The 27765-nt window shown below is 45.2% G+C and overlaps 1 protein-coding gene across 5 annotated transcripts in view; it reads left to right on the plus strand.

The window, feature by feature from the left end:
- Positions 1-1017: 1017 nt before the first annotated feature.
- NFATC3 (nuclear factor of activated T cells 3) overlaps positions 1018-27765 on the plus strand; it is a 126774-nt gene continuing 100026 nt past the window's right edge. For all 5 annotated transcript variants that reach the window (XM_066243486.1, XM_066243485.1, XM_066243487.1 and 2 more), the window contains exon 1: positions 1018-1463. In XM_066243486.1, the coding sequence (XP_066099583.1) occupies positions 1361-1463 (103 nt within the window). In that variant the 5' untranslated portion in view covers positions 1018-1360. The remainder of the gene's footprint in view (positions 1464-27765) is intronic.

Here is a 27765-nt window from a genome sequence, read left to right on the forward strand (position 1 = left end):
ATAGCTCTTACAGGGATGCTACGCTTCGTGGGGCCTGGAGGTAGGGGAGTGGGTCACCTCTGGGTCTCCCAGCTCCTTGCCTACTCTGCGCCTTGCAGCAGCTATAAGTAAACAAGCTGGGCTGAGCGTCCCCAGGCCCCAGGAAGAGACATCTTGGGTCATCTCAGGGGAAGAGTCCTGCTGATGAGGGGCCACAAGTGAAAACTGTTCTTTAGATAGTGTCACTTAGCCAGTAACAGCCTCTCGGTTTGGGTAACATGATCCCTCCCGCTCTCATGTATACTAGGATGCAGCGGTCACGAGTTCGTTAGTGTTGCGAGTTCACCACGAGTTTTCTAACTCCCAGTAGGGGATAGACCCTGCCCATCGGGCTTTGCCGACGCTTCGAATGTGCCGCATGTTTTCGAGAGACCAGTTGCACGATTGGCTCAAGGGGGCTGACAAAGGGGAGTGGGTTTACAGCGACAGGGAGCTTAAACTCCTGACTCCTAGCGCAGCCCAGGTCTCGAGTTCGCTGCATTCTGGCTGGTCCCTCCCTTCTCGAGACTCTGCCATTAGGCTTGGGTATGAGGGTTTGAGTGGCGTCTACGTAACCCTCCCGGGCCAGGATAATATCCTCAAATTCAGTCAAGCAGAGCAATATTACAGCAGCACGTCCTTGAACCCGTAACCTCAGGGCTCTGGCACCCCTTTCTCGACGTGAGCTCCGCCCAATATGCAAAGGAGTTTTCTCCGATTGGCCGGTAGTGGGCTCAATCCAATTAGAGAAGGCTATCAACCTTATACTGGTGCATGGGACAGACTTAGAAGTTGAGGAGGGAAGAGAGACTAAACTACAACTCCCAAGAGGTAGCTGGGCTAGTCAGCTCTCGTGGTCACGTGATTTCCTCCTTCGGGTCAGGCGGCAAACGGGTGAGAGGGGCGGGGCCGTCGGGTTATCCTGCAGCGTCAGTGGCCTATGGGCGGCCCGGTCAGAGGGGCGCGCAGTAGGGGGCGGGGTCGGGTGCGCGGCACGGCGCGGGAGCGCGCGGGCGACGGCGGCGGCGGCGGCGGTAGCGGTGGCGGCGGCGGCGGTGGCGGTGGCGGTGGCTGTTTTGGGGCGGGGAATGTCGGCTGTGGTGACTGTGGCGGTTTAAGACACCAGCGACTGGTAGTGGCGGCAGCTCCTGGTGTGGTTCGGCCAGCGGCCAGCTCTAGAGTTCGGAACGGAACGCTCGGCGTCGCAGTCCCCGCCCGGAAAGTTTGTCGCGGAGCCGCTACCTTCTGGCCGGCGCGGCCCGGCATGAAGCGGCACTGAGGAGCCGCCGCCGCTGTAGCCGCCGCCGCCTGAAGAGGAGCCGCAGCACCCCGGGCCACGCCGATGACTACTGCAAACTGTGGCGCCCACGACGAGCTCGACTTTAAACTCGTCTTTGGCGAGGACGGGGCGCCGGCGCCAGCGCCCCCGGGCTCGCGGCCTGCAGGTGGGTACCGGGCCGGGTGGGACCGAGGAGCGTCTCGCTCACACGAGCTCGCCCTTTCCCTGGTCCTTTGGTCATCCGTTTTTTGGTAGCACCGTGTGTGCGTGCGTGTGGTGAGTGAGGAGCGGATTTAAATCGCTGAGGAGGCGTGTAGGTCGCAGAGACGTGGAAGTGGCCGCGGGCTTGGTGTCAGCGAACTAGTGGGGAACTCGGCTCCGGGATGCCTGTGGCCAATGTACTCCCGGGGTTTGGAGTCTGAGGGTCGGGGCCACTGCCCAAGTGGCGTCTGGTTGTCTCAGCTTTGCAAGCGGGTGCGGAGAAAATGTCCCTAAGTGTAAACGCACTTGGTTTTTTATTTATTCTTAGTCTTTTCTTACTTGAAAGATGCGCATTCTTGAAGTGTAGTTCTCTGAAATTTCGTGCACAAGTCTGTTAAATCTACTTTGCTGGGAGAGTAATGCTATCGTGTAAGTTCCACTTGTGCAAGTTTATGGTCCACATTTAACTAGAGGTGTAACTTATAACGGAACCTTCTGAAACCTAGGTTTTTTTTCTTGAGCAAAGTGTTTCAGAAGATTAGAAGAAAGTGGGGGGCTTTATTCATAATTCTAGAAAGCTCTGGAAGTCGTTTTATTTTAAGAAAATGCTCACCTCGGAAGATGTTTTAAAGAAGATCGTGAATTGAGAAGCCTGGGCACTAATATACGTGTAGGTCACAACAATCAGGAAATAGAAACAGGATGGCTGGGGACTTACAGCTCTCCTGTGACCTGGTTTGAAATACTGTGGTTCATTAAGTTCACTTTCCCTATTACATATGTAGGCGAACTTCAAAAGGGAAATGGATAAGACTAATCCCTATTTATTCTTTCCGGGTATTAGGTGAATTACTTCATATTCATATTGATGTTGAACAGACTGTTCTGTAGAGTTGCACTGACTCTGAATGTGAGGCATAAGGATTCTTTGGGCTGTATTTGTCAATCACTTCTTTTAGTCTTTATACAGTGTGTTCGTAAAGTCATGGTGCACTTTTGACTGGTCACAGGAAAGCAACAAAAGACGATAGAAATGTGAAATCTGCACCAAATAAAAGGAAAACTCTCCCAATTTCATACCTATTCAGTGCAGTTCGATGTGGGCTCACGCACAGATTTTTTTTTTTTTTACAGAGACAGAGAGTCAGAGGGATAGACAGGGACAGACAGACAGGAACGGAGAGATGAGGAGCATCAATTATTAGTTGTTTTTTTTTTAAATTAATTTTATTTATTTATTCATTTTAGAGGGGGGGAGAGAGAGAGAGAAGGGGGAGAGGAGTAGGAAGCTTCAACTCCCATATGTGCCTTGACCGGGCAAGGCCGGGGTTTTGAACCGGCAACCTCAGCATTCCAGGTCGACGCTTTATCCACTGCGCCACCACAGGTCAGGCAATTATTAGTTTTTCATTGCGCATTGTGACACCTTATTTGTTCATTTATTGCTTTTTCATATGTGCCTTGACCGTGGGCCTTCAGCAGACCCAGTAACCCCTTACTCGAGCTAGAGAACTTGGGTCCAAGCTGGTGAGCTTTTGCTCAAACCAAATGAGCCCGTGCTCAAGCTGGCGACCTCGGGGTCTCGAATCTGGGTCCTCAGCATCCCAGTCCGACGTTCTATCCACTGTGCCACCGTTTGGTCAAGCACGCACAGATTTTTAGGGCTCCTTAGGTAGCTATCCCGTATAGCCTCTACAGACTTGTCACTGACTGATGGCCTACCAAAACGGGGTTTCTCCACTAAGCTGCCTGTTTCCTTCAACTGCTTATCCCACCGAGTAATGTTATTCCTATGTGGTGGTGCTTCGTTATAAACGCGCTGATATTCACGTTGCACTTTGGCGAGCCACAGAACACACTGAACTTTCTTCTTTACCGTCCACATCTCGACTGGCATGGCCATGGGCTGCTCGGCTGTATACAAGGTGTTACATCATCATCTGCGCATGCGCACATGCTGCCACATCATCCTACAGAAACTGGGAGAGTTTTCCTTTTATTTGGTGCAGATTTCACATTTCTATCATCTTTTGTTGCTTTCCTGTGACTGGTCAAAAGTGCACCATCACTTGACGGACACACTGTATATTAGATGTCTTTTTCAACATAATAAATAATTTACAATAGTTTTGTTGGTTACATTTATTTTAATTCCACTGACATTATTTGAGCACCTATTATGTCCAAGGTATTGTTAGGTACCTTGCAGTGTTATGATAGAGGTAAAAAGGACCAAGGCCCCTCAAGGAGTTTGGGAAGTGAGGTTGGGGGGCATCTAACCTGACTAAGCTACTAGGCAGACTGGGTAGTGATGCATGTTACAGTAGAAGTAGAAAGTGTAAAAGTTGCATTTGTGGAGAGGGTGGTATTGAATTATAATTAGATTGTGATTTAGCAAAATAAAAACTAGTTTGAGTGTTTTCATTATAAAGAAGGAATAATTGATGATGTCAGCAAACTTACTGGACACAATTAGAGCCATTATATACCAAATATAAGATGTTAACTGAACATATAAGTAATAAAGGAACATCGTCATGTAAAACAGAATTGTGTGTACATCCAAAATATTGAGTAACATTTAAACCACATGAAAAAAGCTTATTAAGAAATGATTTTTGGCCCTGGCCAGTTGGCTCAGCGGTAGAGCGTCGGCCTAGCGTGCGGAGGACCCGGGTTCGATTCCCGGCCAGGGCACACAGGAGAAGCGCCCATTTGTTTCTCCACCCCTCCGCCGTGCTTTCCTCTCTGTCTCTCTCTTCCCCTCCTGCAGCCAAGGCTCCATTGGAGCAAAGATGGCCCGGGCGCTGGGGATGGCTCTGTGGCCTCTGCCTCAGGCGCTAGAGTGGCTCTGGTCGCAACATGGCGACGCCCAGGATGGGCAGAGCATCGCCCCCTGGTGGGCAGAGCATCGCCCCTGGTGGGCGTGCTGGGTGGATCCCGGTTGGGCGCATGCGGGAGTCTGTCTGACTGTCTCTCCCGGTTTCCAGCTTCAGAAAAATGAAAAAAAAGAAGAATAAAAAAAAAGAAATGATTTTTATTTTTGGCCAAAAGAGCCCAAAAACCTATTTTGGTATTAATGTGGGTCCAGAAGAAGTTAAGGATTGAAATTTGATTTATAACTGAAATTCTCAAAGTTAAACTTAAGCAGTTTTATTTGTGACAGAAAAGTTCACTTTAAAATATTCTAGTAGCTTGGCCCTGGCTGGTTGGCTCAGTGGTAGAGTGTCGGCCTGGCATGCAGGAGTCCCAGGTTTGATTCCCGGCCAGGGCACACAGGAGAAGCTCCCATCTGCTTCTCCATCCCTCCCCCTCTCCTTTCTGTCTCTCTTCCCCTCCCGCAGGCTCCATTGGAGCAAGGATGGCCCAGGCATTGGGGATGGCTCCTTGGCCTCTGCCCCAGGCACTAGAGTGGCTCTGGTCTTGACAGAGCGATGCCCTGGAGGGGCAGAGCATCGCCCCCTGGTGGGCAGAGCATCGCCCCCTGGTGGGCGTGCCGGGTGGATCCCTGTCGGGCGCATGCAGGAGTCTGACTGTCTCTCCCCGTTTCCAGCTTCAGAAAAATACAAAAAAAAAAAAAAATTCTAGTAGCTTAAAAAAATTTTTTTTTTTTAAGTCAGGTGAAATACACAGGACAAACCATTTTAAAGTGAATGAATCAGTGTCATTTTGCATTCATAATATTGTGCAATGACTACCTAAATCTAGTTCCAAAATATTTTACCACCCCAAAAGGAAACCCTGAACCCGTTGCATCTCATTCTCCATGACCCCCTCCTGGCCCCTGGAAACTGAGTTCTTAATCTGAGATCTGTTTCTGTTGATTTACCTATTCTAAATACTTCAGATAAATGGAGTCATATACATGTGACTTTTTGTGTCAGGCCTCTTTCACTTAGCATAGTGTTTTTGTGGTTCAACCAGTTTGTAGAACATATTAATGCTTTCCTCCTTTCTATGGCTGAATGAGATTTTAGTGTATATAGTCCTCAATTTGTTTGTCTATCCATTGATGATGAATAGTGCTGCTGTGAACATCTTGCAGTTAATTTTTAAATTCTCTTGAGAAAGATGAGTTATATATTCAGAGCTAAGATTTCAAAGTTTTGGTTTGCAAAATTAATTTTCATTTTAGTAAGCATGATTATGTATGTATTTTGAAGAAACTAGGTGGATTGAGTGACATGTTTTTGAGGGGTTTTTTGTATTTTTTTTCCTGAAGTTAGAAACGGGGAGGCAGTCAGACAGACTCCCGCATGCACCCGACCGGGATCCACCTGGCATGCCCACCAGGGGGCGATGCTCTGCCCATCTGGGGCATTGCTCTGTTGCAACCAGAGCCATTCTAGTACCTGAGGCAGAGGCCATAGAGCCATCCTCAGCGCCCGGGCCAACTTTGCTCCAATGGAGCCTTGGCTGCTGGAGGGGAAGAGAGAGACAGAGAGGAAGGAGAGGGGAGGGGTGGTGAAGCAGATGGGCGCCTCTCCTGTGTGCCCTGGCCGGGAATTGAACCCGGGACTTCCGCACGCCAGGCTGACGCTCTACCATTGAGCCAACCTGCCAGGGCCACTAGCGTAGTTTCTTTAATACACTTGGCACCAATATTTGCTGAATTAGTAATAAATACTGCTTAAGTTTTGAGTTAATGCTCACTTTTTCTGTGGTAGAGGAAGTTTATGAGACTTATTTCAGTTCTTTGGCTTTTATTGATCAGATCCATAAGACAGCAGATCTTATGTAATTTTGGGCACTGTAGGTTTTTCATCTCTAAAGATTTTAGTTACTTGTATTACATCTAATTTGTTTTTTTAATTCAATGAGAGAAGGGGAGGCAGAGACAGACTCCTGCATGTGCCCTGACAAGGATACATCTGGCAAGCCCACTAGGGGGCGGTGCTCTGCCCATCTAGGCCATTGCTGTGTGTCTCAGCAACAGAGCTCTTAGGCAGAGTCCATGGAGCCATCCTCAGTGCCCTGAGTCATGGCTGCAGGAGGTGGGGGTAAAAGGAGAGGGAGGGAGGGAGGGAGGGGGGGAGGGGGGGAGAGAGAGAGAGAGAGAAGCGAGAGAGAGAAGCGAGAGGGAGAGGGGTGGAGAAGCAGATGGGTACTTTTGTAAGTGTGCCCAGACCAGAATTCAAATCTGGGACATCCACACGCCCAGCTGACGTTCTACTTCTGAGCCAATGGACCAGGGCTAAACTTACTTTTTCTTTTGCAATAGAGAGAGAGAGATAGAGAGAGGGACAGATAGAGACAGACAGACAAAAAGGGAGAGAGATGATAAGCATCAATTCTTCATTATGGCTTCTTAGTCTCCTTAGTTGTTCATTGATTGCTTTCTCATATGTGCCTTGACCGGGGTCAAGCCAGTGATCCCTTGCTCAAGCCAGCGACCTTGGGCTCAAGCGAGTGACCTTGGGCTTAAAGCCAGCAACCATGGAGTCATTCATGTCTATGATCCCATACTCAAGCCAGCTACCCTGCTCTCAAGCTGGTGAGCCTGTGCTCAAGCCAAAGACCTTGGGGTTTCGAACCTGGGTCCTCTGTGTCCCAGTCTGACCCTCTGTCCACTGCACCACTGCCTGGTCAGGCTCTACTGCCACTTTTTCAAAGGGGAGAAATATCTTAGATACAATATATATTTTTGTAAAAAATTTATTTGATGATAAGATCTGTGAATTTTGTCAGATATCATCACTTTAATACCCAGCTTTTTCATATGTAAAGTTGAAGAGTTTTTCCAATATCATTGTCTCTTTCTCTCTCTCTTTGGTCATTGTCTCGTTTTTAATCAGTAGTGTTTTTATTTGTTTAGTGCTTAGAGATCTGATTTCTGTTTCTTTATAATTTACTCTCAGATAATTTTATGTTCACATTTTTCAGGGTTTTTTATTTTATTTATTTTATTTATTTTTTATTTTTCTGAAGCTGGAAATGGGGAGGCAGTCAGACTCCCGCATGCACCCGACCGGGATCCACCTGGCACGCCCACCAGGGGGCGATGCTCTGCCCATCCAGGATGTCGCTCAGCCACTCTAGCGCCTGGGGCAGAGAGGCCAAGGAGCCATCCCCAGCGCCCGGGCCATCTTTTGCTCCAACCAATGGAGCTTTGGTTGCGGGAGGGGAAGAGAGAGACAGAGAGGAAGGAGAGGGGGAGGGGTGGAGAAGCAGATGGGCACCTCTCCTGTGTGCCCTGGCCGGGAATTGAACCTGGGACTTCCTCACGCCAGGCCGACGCTCTACTACTCTGCCAGGCCGAAGTGAGCCAACCGGCCAGGGCCACATTTTCAGTTTTTATTGATAATTTTTGCTCAACATATAACTTGTGTTAAATGAGTTAATGTACAGGGTGGAGCAAAAGTAGGTTTACAATTATGAGTACACGAAACAAGAAATTTATTCTTGTATTACTATTAATTATTGTATTATTTTCCATATGAGCAATGTAAACCTACTTTTGCCACACCCTGTATTTAAGGCTCTTGGCATAGTCCATGTTCCAGTGGTGCTCATTAAATGGTGGTAATTAACAGAGCTTTAAAAATATGCACACTCAGCCTGACCAAGTGGTGGTACAGTGGATAGAGCATCGGACCTGGGATGCAGAGGACCCAGGTCAAAACCCCAAGGTTGCTGGCTTGAGTGCGGGCTCACAGCTTGAGTGTGGGGTCATTGGCTTGAGTGTGGGATCATAGATATGACCCCATGGTTGCTGGCTCTTCTTAGCACCTGAGGAGGAGGCCATGGAGCCCTCCTCAGCCCAGGGCCAACTCACTCCAATCAAGCTTTGGCTGCAAGAGGGGGAGAGAGAGTGAGATTGAGAGAGAGAGAGAGAAGCAAGAGGGGGAGGGGTGGAGAAGCAGATGGGAATTTCTCCTGTGTGCCTTGACCAGGAATCATCGAACCTGGGCTAGCCCCACTCTGGGTTGCCGCTCTACCACTGAGCCAACCAGCCAGGGCCCTATGATTCTTTTCTATTTTATCTCCTTTTTCATATCTTGGTAAAGTTAACTATTGAAGGTCATTCACTTTTAATTATGTTTTTCTGTTTTCTTGAATGAAATTGTTACTGAGTGTGGTGTAAAGATGGTTTATTTGCTATCCATACTAAGTATAATTGGATATTTAAATCAGTATGAAAAAAGGGAAGTTGCTTGTATGGTTTCCTGTAGAAATTTAATGGTGTGTTTGTACTGTGCCAAAGGATTTGGTTACTGCTGAGCCTTACTTTAATACCACAGACCAGCTTTTTCTTTAGACTTGAATACAGTGAGACTGTGTATTAGGTGATTGAGTCACTGATAACATTTCACTATTTAACTTGGAAGAAGTATTTAATACTGTGTTCCTCTGACACTTGTAATCGGGGTAGAGGATTCTACTGTAGGTATTAGCAGAATTTTGTGATAAAGATTAGTGAATAAATGTATTTTAGTGAGTGAAAAACTGAGGAAAAACTTTTTGTTATATTGTTTGTTTGTTTTTTTTTGGCAGAGACAGAGTCAGAGAGAGAGACACAGATAGGGACAAGCAGACAGGAAGGGAGAGAGATGAGAAGCATCAGTTCTTCATTGTGGCTCCTTAGTTGTTCATTGATTGATTTCTCATATGTGCCTTGACTGGGGGCTACAGCAGACTGAGTGACCCCTTGCTCTGAGCCACCAACCTTGGGCTCAAGCTGGTGAGCGTTGCTCAAACCAGATGAGCCAGTGCTCAAGCTGGCGACCTCGGGGTCTCGAACCTGGATTCTCCACATCCTAGTCCGATGCTCTATCCACGGTGCCACTGCCTGGTCAGGCTGTTATATTGTTTTGTTAAAATTTCATCATTGTAAGAGCATTGCTCTACTTGTGTTTTCATAGATTTTCCTATTTGCCAAGACAAGGAATATTTTGACATATATTCTAAACTATTTCCAGAGGTAATACTGTATTAGTTTTATTAGATGATATACTAATTAAAACTTGGGTATTATGTACATGATCAAGAAATTGTGGGGTCTAGTATGGCCTGTATCTTAAGCATTTGAGAGCATTTAAGATATTAATTTAGGATAAGTTGTAAAATCAACTTACTATTATGCATTGTCTTTCTGTGGCAACCAGTAAACTTTGCTTAAAATTTTATGTATTTTTAGTGAAGGCATATCCCAAGCTCTGCTTTTGAGTTTTGCTCTATGTTTATTTTTTTTCTTGAAGTCTAATCATAAAGACATTTCAGTAAGAAATAGTGGATTTTTTTTCTTGAGAGAAAGTAATAAAATACTGATATATAAAATGGAAATCTTTTAAGAGAATATAATGATTGAAGTTGTATGTGTCCATTACTTTTCTTCTTAGTGTTTAGTAGTTATTGATGATTCAATATAGTGATGTTTCATTTTAAATAAGAAGTGTGGTTGAGGAAGCCATAATACAGTGAAGTCAATTGCATTACTCTTAAGCCATAGGAAACCTGAGTAGGTTGAGCCTCATTTGATAGTACGCATGAGTTTGCTCACTGCAGTAACATAAATAAGGGAGGTGTTGTCTAAAGCTGTCCTGGTGGGTCAGGGGAGTAGACACAGCAGACTTGGCAGTAAGCCTGGCTTCTAAAACAAAATCCAAGTCATCAAATTTGCCCAGGCATGCCATATGAGGTTCAAGTAACAGTGGAATTTAAGAGGAGTGAGTTTGTTCAGGGAGGTTTAGGAGAGTCACAAGCAGGAGCAAGCTTTTTAACAGCCATAATTTTAAGTCACACAGCATGTCTGCATATATTCTGCATATCTGGTAATGTTTATATAATTATATTACACGACTCTCACCTGTTTGACTTTGGTAAACTTTAGAAGAGAGCACAACTGGAACTGTAAGATTTGTAGTATGGTCTGTCAATTAATGGTCTTTGAAGTGATAGCTGAAATTTAATCACTGGACCGTTCTAGTTAACATATTAGTATTCCTGTGTGTAAGGGAACTACATGTCTATGAAAGCCTGAAAACCCCAGGTACACTAGAGAAGTAACTTGGAGGCTTCATTTTTTAAAAAAATGTACAGTTTCAATATGCTTATGTTACAGAAGCAGGTAAAAGTTTTTATGTTTTAAAATACTTTTTCAGTGTCTTAAATTAAATTTTTATATTTTGTGTTACGTTTTCATCAGCTTTGCTGTTTAATTAGAAACTAGGTAGGATTATGTGAGTTTTGAAATTATAAACTTTGTACAGTAGTTGATTTGTATCATATAAAAATTTTTTTTGAGAGAGAGGGGGAGTGGGGGCATAAACTGGTTGTTCCACTTAGTTGTGTACCCATTGACTGCTTCTTATATGTGCCCTGACCAGGGCTCCAACTGATGACCTTGGGGTTGAGCAGTTGCTCGCAGTATCTGGCTTGCGACCCTGGGGTTGAACCGGTGACCTCAGAACTCCAGGAGGATGCTCTGTCCACTGTGCCATGGGCCAGAGCTAAAAATATTTCTAAAAGCAGTTTTTTACATCAAGGTAATCATTGATTCAAACACTTTAATGGACAGTTTGTGAGTACAACTTAAACGTAAACATTTTTCAGTATTGCTTTAAAAAAAGTTTGCCTGACCTGTGGTGGCGCAGTGGCTAAAGCATCAACCTAGAACACTGAAGTTGCTGGTTCGAAATCCTGGGATTGCCTGGTCAAGGCACATATGGGAGTTGATGTTTCCTGCCCCTCCCCCCTCTAAAATAAATAAAATCTTTTAAAAAAATGTTAAAAAGGTTGTTAATAGAAATGGCATTCAAGGAAAAAATGACATTCAAAAATGTTGAAGCTGGCCCTGACTGGGTGGCTCAGTAGATAGAGTGTCCTGGCACACTGAGGTTGCAGGTTCTATCTCCGGTCAGGGCTCATATGAGAAAAGACCAATGAGTGCACAGCTAAATGCAACAATAAGTGGAACAATGAATCGATGCTTCTTTCTCTCTTTCTCTCTCTGACCTCCGTCTTTTCTCCTCTCTCCCCTCCCTTTTCCTTTCTTACAAATCAGTGGAAAAAATTTTTTTAAATTGCTGAATCTAGATGATGGGTATATGGGAACTCATTTTTTTTTTTTTTTTTTTTTTTTTTTAGAGAGAGAGAGACACACACACACACACACACACACACAGGAAGGGAGAGAAAAGAGATGCATCAACTTGTAGTTGTGGCACCTTAGCTGTTCACTGATTCCTTCTCATACGTGTCTTGATGGGGTGGGGGGCTCCAGCCCAGCCAGTGGCCCCTTGCTCAAGCCAGTGACCTTGGCCTTGAAGTTTCAAAACTGAGTCCTCAGCATCGCAGGCCAATGTTTTATCCACTGTGCCACTGCCTGGTCATGCTTGTGTATGTTTTAAAAATTCCATAATAAGGAATACTACTCAGCCATAAGAAATGATGACATCGGATCATTTACAACAACATGGATGGACCTTGATAACATTATACTGAGCGAAATAAGTAAATCAGAAAAAAACTAAGAACTATATGATTCCATACATAGTGGGACATAAAAATGAGACTCAGAGACATGGACAAGAGTATAGGGGTTACAGGGTGGGGGGGAGGAGAGGGAGGGGCACAAAGAAAACCAGTTAGGCCCTGGCCTGTTGGCTCAGCGGTAGAGCATCGGCCTGGCGTGCGGGGGACCCAGGTTCGATTCTTGGCCAGGGCACATAGGAGAAGCACCCATTTGCTTCTCCACACCCCCTCCCTCCTTCCTCTCTGTCTCTCTCTTCCCCTCCCACAGCCAAGGCTCCATTGGAGCAAAGATGGCCCGGGCGCTGGGGATGGCTCCTTGGCCTCTGCCCCAGGCGCTAGAGTGGCTCTGGTCACGGCAGAGCGTCGCCCCTGGTGGGCGTGCTGGGTGGATCCTGGTTGGGCGCATGCGGGAGTCTGTCTCACTGTCTCTCCCCGTTTCCAGCTTCAGAAAAAAAAAAAAAAATAATAATAATAATAATAAAAAAAAAAAAAGAAAGAAAACCAGTTAGAAGGTGACGGAAGACAATTGGACTTTGGGTGATGGGAATGCAGCATAATCAAATGTCAAAATAACCTGGAGATGTTTTCTCTGAACATAGGTATCCTGATTTATCAATGTCACCCCATTAAAGTTAATTTAAAAACATTTCCATAGTAAAATGTTAAAAAATTGTAGAAAAACTCTTCAAGTTCTGTAAGATACAGATTAGTATAGGAAAGATGTTCACTTAAAAAAAATAGCATTATCTGACCTGTGGTGGTGCAGTGGATAAAGCGTCGACCTGGAAATGCTGAGGTCGCCGGTTTGAAACCCTGGGCTTGCCTGGTCAAGGCACATATGGGAGTTGATGCTTCCAGCTCCTCCCGCCTTCTCTCTCTCTGTCTCTCTCTCCTCTCTCTCTCTCTCTCTGTCTCTCTCTCCCCCTCTCTCTCTCCTCTCTAAAAATGAATAAAAAAAATAAAAATAAAAAATAGCAAATATAGCATTGTGAAGTTAATTGGATTTGCTGTTGTAATTTTTTTTTTTAAAGATTTCATTTATTCATTATAGAGAGGAGAGAGAGAGAGAGAGAGAGAAGGGGGGAGGAGCAGGAAACATCAACTCCCATATGTGCCTTGACCAGGCAAGCCCAGGGTTTCGAACCGGCAACCTCAGCATTTCCAGGTTGACGCTTTATCCACTGCGCCACCACAGGTCAGGCTGCTGTTGTAATTTTTAAAAACTGGTTTGCCTGACCAGGTGGTGGTGCAGTGGATAGAGCGTCAGACTGGGATGCGTAGGACCCAGGTTCAAGACCCTGAGGTTGCCAGCTTGAGCGCGGGCTCATCTGGTTTGAGCAAAGCTCACCAACTTGGACCTAACTAAGGTCACTGGCTCCAGCAAGGGGTTACTCTGTCTGCTATAGCCCCACGGTGAAGCAACATATGAGAAAGCAATCAATGAACAACTAAAGTGCCACAATGAAAAACTGATGATTGATGCTTCTCATCTTTCTCCGTTCCTGTCTGTCTGTCCCCACCTATCCCTCTCTCTGACTCTCTCTGTCTCTAAAAAAATAATAAAAAATAAAATAGCCTGACTGAGCGGTGGTGCAGTGGATGGAGCATTGGACTGGGATGCGGAGGGCCTGGGTTCGAGACCCTGAGGTCGCCAGCTTGAGCGTGGGCTCATCTGGTTTGAGCAGAGCTCGCCGGCTTGGACCCAAGGTCGCTGGCTCGAGCAAGGGGTTGCTTGGTTTGCTGAAGGCCCCGGTCAGGGCATGTGTGAGAAAGCAATCAATGATCACTAAGGTGTCGCAAGAAAAACTAATGATTGATGCTTCTCATCTCTCTCCATTCCTGTCTGTCCCTGTCTATTTCTCTCTATGACTCTGTCTCTGTAAAAATAAATAAATAAATAAATAAATAAAAATAAAAAAGTAAAATAAAATCACTGCACCTGCTGAGTAAAAAAACAACAACACTAGTTTAACAAATAAATAAAAATTAGGCTTGACCAGGCGATGGTGCAGTGGATAGAGCATCAGACTGGGATGCAGAGGACCCAGGTTCAAGACCCTGAGGTCACCAGCTTGAGTGCAGGCTCATCTGGTTTGAATAAAAGCCCACTAGCTTGAACCCAAGGTCGCTGGCTCCAGCAAGGGGTCACTCGGTCTGCTGAAGACCCGCGGACAAAGCACATATGAGAAAGCAATCAATGAACAACTAAGGTGTTGCAACGCACAATGAAAAACTAATGATTGATGCTTCTCATCTCTCTCTCTGTTCCTGTCTGTCTGTCCCTGTCTGTCCCTCTCTCTGGCTCTCTCTCTGGCTCTGTAAAAAAAAATAAATAAATTTACCAAAAAAAAAAAAAAAAGTTGCATGTCTGATTTACAAAACCCATTTCTTTCTTTCTCTCTCTCTTTCTTTTTTTAAAATTATTTTTATTCAATTTAGAGGGGGGAGAGAGAGAGAGGGAAGGGGAGGAGGAGCAGGAAGCTTCAACTCCCACATGTGCCTTGACCGGGCAAGCCCAGGGTCTTGAACTGGCAACCTCAGCATTCCAGGTTGACGCTTTATCCACTGCGCCACCACAGGTCAGGCCTCTCTTTTTTTTTTTTTTTTTTAGCGAGCGAGAGAGAAACAGGAAGGGAGAGAGATGAGAAGCATCAGTTTGTAGTTGCTGCACTTTAGTTGTTGATTTCTTCTCGTATGTTCCTTGATTGAGTAGAAGTTTCAAGCTAAGCCAGTGATGCCTTGCTCAAACCAGTGACCTTGGGCTTTAAGCCCATGACCTTTGTGTTCAAGTTGGTGACCATGGGGTCATGTCTATGATCCCACACTCAAGCCAGCAACCCTTTGCTCAAGCTGGTGAGCCTATGCTCAAGCGACCTTGGGGTTTCAAACCTGGGTCCTCAGCATCTCTGGTTGACACTCTATTCACTGAGTCATCACCTGGTTAGGTCCCATTTCTTTTTTTGATTGGGTAATGTTAACAGTGGGTGAAATGAGTTAGTTGTATATATAAGTAGGAAGTAAACTGATTTTTGATGTATTTTGAGTAGGTATTTAAAATTTATTTTTATTTATATATATATATATATATATATATATATATATATATATATATTTACAGAGACAGAGAGTCGGAGAGAAGGATAGATAGGAGGAACAGACAGATAGGAAGGGAAAAAGATGAGAATCATCAGTTTTTTGTTGCGGCACTTTAGTTGTTCATTGATTGATTTCTCATATGTGCCTTGACCGCGGGCCTTCAGCAGACCGAGTGACCCCTTGCTCGAGCCAGCAACCTTGGGTCCAAGCTGGTGAGCTTTGCTCAAACCAGATGAGGTCGCGCTCAAACTGGTTACCTCGAGGTCTCGAACCTGAGTCCTCCGCATCCCAGTCTGACGCTCTATCCACTGCACCACCGCCTGGTCAGGCTCTGCTTGAAAATCTCAACAGTATTTTTCACAGCCTAGAATTTTGATCATTTTTCTTTTTCTTTTTTATTTGTGTTCTGTTAGGTAAGTATTTATTTATTTATTTGGGTGAAAAGAGGGGTAGATAGTGAGGCATATTCTTACATGCTTCCTGACTGGGATTCATCTGGCTGCTCTATCTATGGCCAGTGCTTGGTTACTGAGCTATTTTTAGCACCTGAGGCTGTCATGCTCCAAAAGAGCTATCCTCATTGCCCTCAGTGCCCGAGGCCACGCTGGAACCAATTGAGCCACTGACTGTGGGAGGGGAAGGGGGAGAGATAGTGGGGAGAAGCAGATGGTTGCTTCTCCTGTGTATGCTGACCGGGAATCCAACCTGGATTGTTCATACACCACGCTGACGCTTTATCTACTGAGCCACTGGCCAGAGCCTGGTAGGTAAATATTTAATTCACTGTTATTGAGTACCTACTATTTGCAGGGTATTTTTATATACATTATTGCTAAGTCTCATGATAACCTAAAAAGGTGTTTTCATTTATATCTGCAGATACATAAATGCAGATAGAATTGACCATCTGGAAAGTTGAAGAGTTGGTATTTGAACCCTGGTTTTGTTTTTGTTTTTCCTGAAGTTGGAAACCGGGAGGCAGTCAGACAGACTCCCGCATGTGCCCGACCTGGATCCACCCAGCATGCCCACCAGGGGGTGATGCTTTGCTTATCTGGGGCCTTGCTCTGCCGCAACCAGAGCCATTCCAGCACCTGAGGCAGAGGCCAGGCAAACTTTGCTCCAATGGAGCCTCGCCTGCGGGAGGGGAAGAGAAACACAGGAAGGAGAGGGGGAGGGGTTGAGAAGCAGATGGGCGCTTCTCCTGGGTGTCCTGGCCGGGAATCGAACCCGGGACTCCTGCACGCCAGGCCGACGTTCTACCACTGGGCCAACCGGCCAGGGCCTTGAAGCCTGGTTATTTGACTTGGACTCTTTCAGTTATGCCTCTTGCCTTATTTACCACTACTAGAAAGACCTTAGTACAGAAATATTCAAGTTTTCCTTTGGTGAAACTACTCATGGCAAACACATGTAATAAAAAATATTAATATCTCAGCAAGGATTTACAAGTTAAATGTGTATTATTACTGTGACTAGATTTTCTGCCTTTTTTTTTTTTTTTTTTTTTGTATTTTTCTGAAGCTGGAAATGGGGAGGTAGTCAGACAGACTCCCGCATGCGCCCCACCGGGATCCACCCGGCATGCCCATCAGGGGGCGATGCTCTGCCCATGGGGGGGGTCGCTCTGTCGCGACCAGAGCCACTCTAGCGCCTGGGGCAGAGCCCAAGGAGCCATCCCCAGCGCCCGGGCCATCTTTGCTCCAATGGAGCCTCGGCTGCGGGAGGGGAAGAGAGAGACAGAGAGGAAGGAGAGGGGGAGTGGTGGAGAAGCAGATGGGCGCCTCTCCTGTGTGCCCTGGCCGGGAATCGAACCCGGGACTTCCGCACGCCAGGCCGACGCTCTACCACCGAGCCAACCGGCCAGGGCCTAGATTTTCTGCTTTTGATACAAAATGGCTGTTTGAGGGATGCCGTTTAACTCGCCTGCTCAAGAAATTTTAAAATGGTAGCAATGATAGGTCAGGTCAGTAGAATATACTGCACAGTTAACTGTCCTAGGCTCAAATTTGCCTCTTTTGAGCCTCTTCTCTTTCCTTCTTTGTAGATCTGGAGGTCAAGTGGCCCTGTAGTTTGAGGTTTTAAGTACTGAGGATTTGGCCTTTCTCTTTGGCAACTCCCTTCCATGTTGTACTGAGTACAGTTTGATTTGTGACCTTCACAGGCAATATATACTGCACTTGAGATTTAAAACTTAAAGCATTGTTAGATCTGTCATTTAAATTGCCCCAAACCTAAATAAGAGGCAAGTTCAGAATTTTTAAAATGCCAAAAAAAAAAAAGGAAATTTCTAGTTATAACTTTAAAAAAAAATCATTTTTGTGGCCCTGGCCGGTTTGCTCAGTGGTAGAACGATACCTGGTCAGGGCTCACTAAAGAAGCACCCACCTGCTTCTCCACTCCTCTCTTGCGTGTGTCTCTCTCTCTCTCTCTCTCTCTCTCTCTCTCTCTCTCTTCCTCCCTCACAGCCATGGCTCACATGGTTCTAGCAAAAGTTGCGCTGGGCGCTAAGGATTGCTCCATGGCCTCATCTCAGGCACTAAAATAGATTGGTTGCCAGCAACGTCCCAGACAGGCAGAGCATCGCCTGATAGGGGGCTTGCTGGGTGGATCCCGGTTGGGGCACATGTGGGATTCTGTCTCTGCCTACTGCTTCTCACTTAAAAAAAAAAAAAAAAAAAATGCGCCCTGGCCGGTTGGCTCAGCGGTAGAGCGTCGGCCTGGCGTGCGGGGGGACCCGGGTTCGATTCCCGGCCAGGGCACATAGGAGAGGCGCCCATTTGCTTCTCCACCCCTCCCCTTCCTCTCTGTCTCTCTCTTCCCCTCCCGCAGCCAAGGCTCCATTGGAGCAAAGATGGCCTGGGCGCTGGGGATGGCTCCTTGGCCTCTGCCCCAGGCGCTAGAGTGGCTCTGGTCACGGCAGAGCGACGCCCCGGAGGGGCAGAGCATAGCCCCCTGGTGGGCAGAGCATCGCCCCTGGTGGGCGTGCCCGGTGGATCCCGGTCGGGCGCATGCGGGAGTCTGTCTGACTGTCTCTCCCCGTTTCCAGCTTCAGAAAAATGCCAAAAAAAAAATTTAAAAAAATGCTTTCACACATTCCAAAAGATATGACTACAGCCTGACTAGGTGGTGGTGCAGTGGATAGAGTGTCCGACTGGGATGCAGAGGACCCAGGTTTGAGACCCCAAGGTCACCAGCTTGAGCGCGGGCTCATCTGGTTTGAGCAAAAGCTTACCAGCTTGGACCCAAGGTCGCTGGCTCGAGTAAGGGGTTACTTGGTCTGCTGAAGGCCCGCGGTCAAGGCACATATGAGAAAACAATCATTAAACAACTAAGGTGTTGCAACGCTCAACGAAAAACTAATGATTGAGGCCTGACCTGTGGTTGCGCAGTGGATAAAACGTCGACTTGGAAATGCTGAGGTCGCAGGTTCGAAACCCTGGGCTTCCCTGGCCAAGGCACATATGGGAGTTGATGCTTCCAGCTCCTCCCCTCTTCTCTCTCTCTGTCACTCTCTCCTCTCTAAAATGAATAAATAAAATAAAATAAAAAACAAAAAAAACCCTTTATTTAAAAAAAAAACAAAAAAAAACCCCAAAAACTAATGATTGATGCTTCTTATTTATCTGTTTCTGTCTATCACTCTAACTCTCTGTCTCTGTAAAAAAATAAAATAAAATAAAACTTGTTTAAAGAAACAATATGACTACAACTTATTTCTTTGGTTAAATTAAACCCAAGGAACCCAAGGAAAACTACTCTACCTTCTATAGCCACTAACACTGATAGGCTTTTTTTTCCTTGATATTTTGATCAGTTTGCCATCTGCCACTTATTTTTATCTCCCAAGAGCAGTACTGCCTGTTGGGCTTCTCTTTGTCTAATACCTGTTTCTTTAGACACACACCCAGTTGTTTTTGAGCTTTTCCAGAACTCTTCTTTTCAGAGCAAAGTCAAGAAGACCCTTTTGTTTTGTTAGCTAGTAAATGTTGACTTATCACTATTTTGAAACTTTTGTTGACTTTTATCATCTCTGATCACTATTTGAAAGGAAGAGTAATACTTTAAATTTTTAGTTTAAACATTTGCAAATAGTTATATTTGGTTGAGGAAGGAAAAGAGATGTAAACACTGGCATTACAAGTCAGGAAGGACTTTTCCAGAAGCCTTCATTTCATTGACCAAAATTGGGTTACTTTCCCTTTCCTAAATTAGTCACTGGTAAAGACTGATGGAATTATTCTTAGCCAGCCAGGCCCATCCCTTGGCCTGAGGATGTGGTTGGCTTCCCCTGAACCACATGGCTGCATGGGAGAGAAGTGGCTATATGGAAGAAAATCGGTTGAGAGGAAGGAGAAAATAGATGCCTAGGGTGGGGGTTGGGGATGGAATCAACCAAAAGAATCTTCTGCACTTGCTATTCATAGTATGCTAGCAATTGAGGAACTTTAAAATACAAACATGACTTTTACTATGCCTTTGCTTTTTCTGGCATTGGCTTTTACTATGTAATTACTTTTTCTGGCATTGGCTTTTTCCCTTGTGTTGTCAAGGTTCTTGGAGGTGGACAGTGAGAGCTTATATAAGTGTAAAGAATGAAGTATGGTTGGTAGCTTTCTGTTTCTTATATGGTTCAAGTGGAATCAGATGGTCAAGCAGATACACAAAAGCATAAAGTCGGAGTCATCTAGTTAAGTCAATTCTGATTTTTTCAAAATAGAAATAAAGTATTAAGACCATTTTTTAAAAGTGTGTTATTTTAAGGCTAGTTTGAAAGGAACTAGTAGTGTTTGTTAAAAGACAAAATAGACTGTAGAGAGGGAGCTGGAGGAGAGTATGGTAATAGACAAAGACTTGACTTGGGGGGGTAAACACACAGTATGGTGTACAGAAATGTGTTGTAAAATTGGGCACCTAAAACCGTATAATTATGTTAACCAGTGTCACCCCAGTAAATTCAGTTAAGAAAAGAAAATAAAATAGCCTGCCAGGTTGTGGCACAGTAGATAGAGCATTGGCCTGGAATGCTGAGGACCCACTTTTAAAACCCTAAGGTCGTCAACTTGAATGCAGGCTCATCTCGCTTGAGCACGGGCTCACCAGCTTGAGGGTGAGATCATAGACATGACCCCATGTCACTGGCTTGAGCCAAAGGTCTCTGGCTCGAAGCCCAAGGTTGCTGGCTTGAGCAAGGGTTCACTGGCTCAGCTGGAACCTGCTGATCAAGGCACATATGGGAAGCAATCAATGAACAACTAAAGGGCTGCAACTACAAGCTGATGCTTCTCATCTCTCTCCCTTTCTATCTGTGTCTCTCTAAATAAATAAAGCACTGTATTTTGACACTCCTCCCAAAAAAGATAAAATAGAAGGATATGCATTGGGATAAGAAAATAGAAACCTGACAAGAATATTATGGCCCTGGCTGGTTGGCTCAGGGATAGAGCAACAACCTGGCATGTGAATGCCCCAGATTCGATTGCCAGTCAGGGCACACAGGAGAAGCTCCTATCTGCTTCTCACCCCTCCCCCTCTTGCTTCTCTCTCTCTCTCTCTCTCTTCCCCTACTGCAACCATGGCTCAATTGGAATGAGTTGGCCCTGGGCACTGAGGATGGCTCCATGGCCTCCACCTCAGGTGCTAAGAAGAGCTCAGTTGCTGAGCAATGGAGCAGTGCCCCAGATGGGCAGAGCATAAACCCCTAGTGGGCTTGCTGGGTAGATCCCCGTCCAGGAACGTGCAGGAGTCTGTCTCTGCTTCACCTCCTCTCACTGAATAAAACAATATATATATATATTATAAGATCTTAAGAGGCCAGCTGCGATCGGGCTGGAAAGTTGGTGGTCAGAAACAGGGTGTGCTGGCTCCAGGCCTGTCCCCTTTGCATTCGGAGGGCCCCAGGAACTGCCCGTGGGCCACCCCGTGGCCCCGCGCTCCTGCCAGCACCCTCTGGGGCCAGTCTGCTCACTGCATGGAGTGCGGCTTGGTGGCCTGGTTTTGTGCATTCGTGCTGCGGTTTTAGCAGCCCCGCGATGGGTTCCGGACTCTGGCTGGCTTCCTCCTGCGTGCTCTGGAATCAGCCCCGCCCGGCAAGCAGCTGCCTGTCTGTTCTGCTTCACACCTTCACTGTTGGCTGGAGACATTTGTAGCTCTTTTCCACTTTTAAGAAACCTGACTGTTTGTAATAAATTCTTAGACTGGAAATTAAAAAAAAAAAAAAGATCTTAAGAGGGAAGGGACCTCAAGTCCGTTAGCAGAGTGAATATACTAAAACAGTGGTCAGCAAACCTTGGCTCTTTGGCCCCTTGAGTGCGGGCGCAAAGACCAGCTTAAGAGTACCCTAATTTGGCCTGACCTGTGATGGCACAGTGGGATAAAGCGTCGACCTGGAACACTGAGATCGCCGGTTCGAAACCTTGGGCTTGCCTGGTCATGGCACATACAGGAGTTGATGCTTCCTGCTCCTCCCCCTTCTCTCTCTCTCTGTCTCTCTCACTCCTCTCTCTCTAAAAAATCAATAAATAAAATATTTAAAAGAAGAGTACCCTAATTAAGTTAATAATAGTGTACCTACCTATATAGTTTAAGTTTAAAAAATTTGGCTCCCAAAAGAAATTTCAATCGTTGTACCGTTGATATTTGGCTCTGTTGACTAATGAGTTTGCCGACCACTGAACCAAAACATTCAGTCTTTTAATAAAATTTATTGTGTCACTTTACTGGAGTGTGTAAAGCCAGTAGCCACGGCCACCACCACAGCCTCCTGGCCCATGCAGGTTCAGGTTTGATTCGGACAGACGATAATGAAACAACGGAGTCAAGAACTGGTGGGCCATTAGCTTTAATCCTAGCTTGCACTCGGTGGGCAAAAATACACACGTGGGAAAAAACTTCACTTTCCATTCAGGGCTCCAAAAGCCACTGACTTATCCGAGTTTCCTAGAATTAAAGTTTTCTACTTCACCAGCCTTATTCACCTCTGTTCCCCATCTCCTTTTCTCTGCACAAACTGACTTCTCCTTCAGCACTCTGCCATCTTGGCTGCTTCTCCTCTCTTCCATGTGGCCTTTCTCTGTTCTCCAGCATGGACTCCTCTGCCCCATTTTATAGTGTAGAAATCAAAACCTTTAATCCAATATACAAGCAAAGAAGTCTTGATACAGCCACTTATCTGAGGAATAAATGGGATTCCTCATAAGAGTGCACCACCCCACATCATGCAACAGTCAAGGGTGGGGAAAAGCTTAGTTTTGAAAAGATCTTAGTATTAAAAGGGTGGGAAAGGCTTAGTCTTAAAACTAAGCCTTAGGCTATAACAGGGGTTGGGAACCTATAGCTCGTGAGCCAGATGTGGCTCTTTTTTTTTTTTTTTTTGTATTTTTCCGAAGCTGGAAACCGGGAGAGACAGTCAGACAGACTCCCGCATGCGCCCGACCGGGATCCACCCAGCACACCCGGGCCATCTTTGCTCCAATGGAGCCTCACTGTGGGAGGGGAAGAGAGAGGAAGAGAGGAAGGAGAGGGGGAGGGGTGGAGAAGCAGATGGGCGCTTCTCCTGTGTGCCCTGGCCTGGAATCGAACCCGGGACCCCTTGCACACCAGGCCGACGCTCTACCACTGAGCCAACCGACCAGGGCCCAGATGTGGCTCTTGATGACTACATCTGGCTTGCAGACAGATCTTTAATAAAAAATAATAATAACGACCGGCCAGGGCCCAGATGTGGCTCTTGATGGCTACATCTGGCTCGCAGACAGATCTTTAATAAAAAAAAATAATAACGGCCCTGGCCGGTTGGCTCAGTGGTAGAGCGTCGGCCTGGTGTGCAGAAGTCCCGGGTTCGATTCCCGGCCAGGGCACACAGGAGAAGCACCATCTGCTTCTCCACCCCTCCCCCTCTCCTTCCTCTCTATCTCTCTCTTCCCCTCCCGCAGCCAAGGCTCCATTGTAGCAAAGATGGCCCGGGTGCTGGGGGTGGCTCCTTGGCCTCTGCCCCAGGCACTAGAGTGGCTCTGGTCCTGGCAGAGCGACGCCCTGGAGGGGCAGAACATCGCCCCCTGGTGGGCGTGCCGGGTGGATCCCGGATGGGCGCATGCGGGAGGCTGTCTGACTGTCTCTCCCCGTTTCTAGCTTCAGAAAAATAGAAAAAAAAAATAATAGTAATAATGTTAAAATATAAAACATTCTCATGTATTACAATCCATTCATTTCCTACCGCTCATGTTCATGGTTGCGGATGGCTGGAGCCAATCACAGCTGTCCTCTGGGACAACAACAAATTTTTATTGTTTAATGCGTAACATACACAGGTTGTTGTATGGCTCTTACTGAATTACATTTTATTTTTCTGAAGTTGGAAATGGGGAGGCAGTCAGACAGACTCCCGCATGCGCCCGACCGGGATCTACCCATCATGCCCACCAGGGGGCAATGCTCTGCCCATCTGGGGCATTGCTCTGTTGCAACCAGAGCCATTCTAGCGCCTGAGGCAGAGGCCATGGAGCCGTCCTCAGCGCCTGGGCCAACTGCTCCAATGGAGCCTTGGCTGTGGGAGGGGAAGAGAGAGGCAGAGAGGAAGGAGAGAGGGAGGGGTGGAGAAGCAGATGGGCGCTTCTCCTGTGTGCTCTGGCCGGGAATCGAACCCAGGACTCCTGCACACCAGGCCGACACTCTACTACTGAGCCAACCAGCCAGGGCCCTGAATTACATTTTAAAATATGTGGCGTTCATGGCTCTCTCAGCCAAAAAGGTTCCCGACCCCTGGGCTATAAGGACCCTGCCTGCTTATAGCCTGTTCCCCACACCCAATGCAAACTATAAGCAAGCAAACATATATATCATATTTACAAACTTATTTGACCAACAGAGTGGACATGTACACATAATACAGATATAGACAAGGCCCTCTTGAGAGCATAAGTGACAGCTTAATTTTGAGAGATCAGAAAAGAAGTTATCATTGAGCTGAATTCTTACGTAGATAAGGTAGAAAGTACACTGCAGGCCCATTGATTACCACACCCCAAAACACAAATTAGACCATAGTCCAGGGGTAGTCAACCTTTTTATACCTACCACCCACTTTTGTATCTCTGTTAGTAGTAAAATTTTCTAACTGCCCACTGGTTCCACAGTAATGGTGATTTATAAAGTGGGGAAGTAACTTTACGTTATAAAATTTATAAAGCAGGGTTACAGCAAGATAAAGCATATAATAATAATTACTTACCAAGTACTTTATGTCGGGTTTTCGCTAAGTTTGGCAAAATAAATCTTTATGAAACAACTTACTATAGTTAAATCTATCTTTTTATTTATACTTTGGTTGCTCCGCTACCACCCACCATGAAAGCTGAAACGTCAGAATGGGCGGTAGGGACCAGGTTGACTACCACTGCCATAGTCCTTTAATTTGGAAAGGTTAAGGATCAGGCTATAGTATCCAGATATGGCTGGAGATGGAGAGCCTATTATGCTATATAGTGAGGAGTTTGGATTTTATTAATAGATTGAAAACAGCAGGGAGCCAATGAAGGATTCCAAGCTGGACTGGAATGTCTGATTTGTCTTAAATCACTCTGCTACTATGTATAATGAGTTGAGTAAGGCAGGAATGGACATCAGGACACATGTTTGAGAAATGATAGTGCCTGAGAAATGATAAGGCCAAAGTGGTAGAGATGGCAAGGTGGGAATAAAGCTGAGACAGACTTAGGGGAAATAAACCAGTAGGACCTGGTATCAATTGAGTAAGGAGAGAAAGGAGGCTAGTATTATTTCAGTTTTTCTAGTTTGGTCAGTTGTAGTAGGTGGAGAAGTAAGTTTGGAGAATGGGGAGAAAGGTAAGATGATTCAATTTACTAAAGTGCGCCAGGCACTGTGAAACGTCTGAGAGTATTATAAACTGGCTTACCAGAATGATAAAAGTGTAGAAAAGAGCTAGACAAAGTAAAAGGGGAGTAGTATAAATTGTGACACAGTGCCTAGGAAATGTATTTGATAAATTATACAAATAAGAGTATTGTATTCTTTTCCCTGGTACTAGAGAGGCAGCACCTTTATAAATGGAAATTTATGTCACCTTTACGAAGAGAAATTTATGCCCTTCTTTTAGGCAGGAAGGGATAGGGCAGGGAATTCTTCCTTTATCTACTGTTTTTCGGTTGCCTTCAGCTCAATTAATCCTTATGCTGAAGTGGCATATTTTGATGTGTTCTGATCTCCTTCAATAATAAGCTGTACCTATTTAAAGTGTACAGTTTTATAAGTTTTGACACATGTATTGCTGTGAAATTTTCATTGTATTCAAAATAGTGAACATATTCATCACCCCAAAAAGTTTCCTTGTAATCATTCCCTCCCGCTCACCTTTCCCCTTTGCCCAGACAACCGCTGAAGTCACTATAGAAAATAAATGGAGTCATGAAGTATGTAACTCTTTTGTCTGGCTTCATTCATTCTGCATTATTTTTGAGATTTATCTATGTTACTGAGCATGTCAGTAGGTTATTCTTTTTATTGGAGTGTAGTTTCCATTGTGTGCATATACAACAGTAATTATGTTTATCTAGTCAATTCTTGCTGGACTTCTTGATTGTTTCCAGGTTTGAACTATTGCAGATAAAGCTGCTATGAGCATTCGTGCCTAAGTTTGTGTGTGGACACATTTCCTTTACCCTTGAATCATATGGTAGGTGTAAGTTTAACTTTCTGAGAAACCGCCAAACTTTTCTAAAGTGGATGTATCATTTCACATTGCTACTTACAGTGGAAATGAACATTTCCACATCCTTACCATTTGATATGGTCAGTCCTTTTAATTTTTGGCATTCTAATAGGTGTGTAGTAGTATCTCCTTATGGTTTTATTTTACATTTTCTTAATTAACGACTAATGCTGTTGAGCATCTTTTTTATGTGCTTTTTTGCTATCTGTATCTTTTTTGGTGACGTGCCTGTTTAAGTCTTGGATATTTACAACTTCTTATTTTGAAATAATTCAGTGAAAGTTACAAAAATATATGTAAAGGGAGGTTTGGGTATTCTTCATTCAGTTTTCCCCAATATAATCTTGTATAACTATAGTATAATAACAAAATCAGGAAAATGTCATTAGTATAATCCACCAAACTTACTTAGATGTTATCAATTTTACATGCACTTATGTGTGTTTGTAGTTCTGTGTAATTTTCTTTCTTTTTTTTAAGTGAGAGGAGGGGAGATAGAGAGACAGACTTCAGCACACAACTCGATTGGGATCCACATGACATCCCCTATCTGGGGCTTATGCTTGAATCAACTGAGCTATCCTCAGTGCCTGGGGCCAACGTTCAAACCAAGCGAGCCCCTGTCTGCGAGAGGGGAATAGAGAGAGAAGGGGGAGAGGGAGGGGAAGAGAACAGATGGTAGCTTCTCATGTGTGCCCTGACTGGTGATCCAACCCTGAGGTGTTTGCATGGCGGGCTGACACTCTATCCAGTGAGTGAACTGGCTAGGGCTGTTCTGTGCAATTTTATCACATGTTGATTCGTGTAACCATCACCACAGTCAAGATACAAAACTATTCCATCACAGCAAAGTTCCATCTCACTAACCTATTTAATGGTCACACCCACTTCCTTCCCTCCTTGCCTCCCCAGTCTCTAATTCCTGGCAACCACTAATCTGTTCTCCATCTCCATAATTTTATTTTAAGAAAATGTTATATAAATTGAGTCATATAGTATTTAACCTTTTAAAGTTGGCTTTGGTGTTATTCAGTGTAATTCCATACTGATCATTACAAGTTGTTGCATATATTTTGTTCCTTTTAATTACTGAGTAGTATTCCATGATGTGGATGTATTATAATTTTTTTTTATAAATAAATTTTTATTTTAATGGGGTGACATCAATAAATCAGGGTACATATATTCAAAGAAAACATTTCCAGGTTATCTTGTCATTTAGTTCTGTTGCATACCCATCACCCAAAGAGAGATCATCCTCCGTCACCCTCTATCCAGTTTTCTTTGTACCCCTCCCCTCCCCCTCTCCCTTCTTCCCTCCTCCCACCCCCCGTAACCACCACACTCCTGTCCATGTCTCTTAGTCTCGCTTTTATGTCCCACCAATGTATGGAATCCTGCAGTTCTTGTTTTTTTCTGATTCACTTATTTCACTCCGCATAATGTTATCAAGATTCCACCATTCTGCTGTAAGTGATCTGATGTCATCATTTCTTCTAGCTGAATAGTATACCATGGTGTATATGTGCCCCATCTTCTTTATCCAGTCTTCTATTTTTTTTACAGTGATTAAAAGCCTTTAAGCAAACCCTTGGCCAATACAGCAAGAATCCATAAAAGAGTAGTGTCCTTAACATGTTCACCAAGTCCAAGTTGGCCCCACCACCATGCCAAATCTCTGAAAAATGCAACCCAACCACAGTTCAGTCTGTTAGGAACTGTCACAGGGAGCAGGAGTCCAGGAAAAGTCCACATCCAGGAAAAGTCCGCATGGCACTGGAATTGTTGTCACCATTCTATACTTTGCAGCTCATGTCCAAGTCCCAATGACTGCTGCTTCTAGCTGGTAATGATTCAGGTAGACTGGAAAAGCCATTTGCAGCATGCGTGGATATGGAGCTTCTGTTCTCCTCTGCCTGGAGCAGGGGTCCCCAAACATTTTACACAGGGGGCCAGTTCACTGTCCCTCAGA

The sequence above is a fragment of the Saccopteryx bilineata genome, chromosome 9 (genome assembly GCF_036850765.1).
Source record: "Saccopteryx bilineata isolate mSacBil1 chromosome 9, mSacBil1_pri_phased_curated, whole genome shotgun sequence".
NCBI classification, from domain to species: domain Eukaryota; kingdom Metazoa; phylum Chordata; class Mammalia; order Chiroptera; family Emballonuridae; genus Saccopteryx; species Saccopteryx bilineata.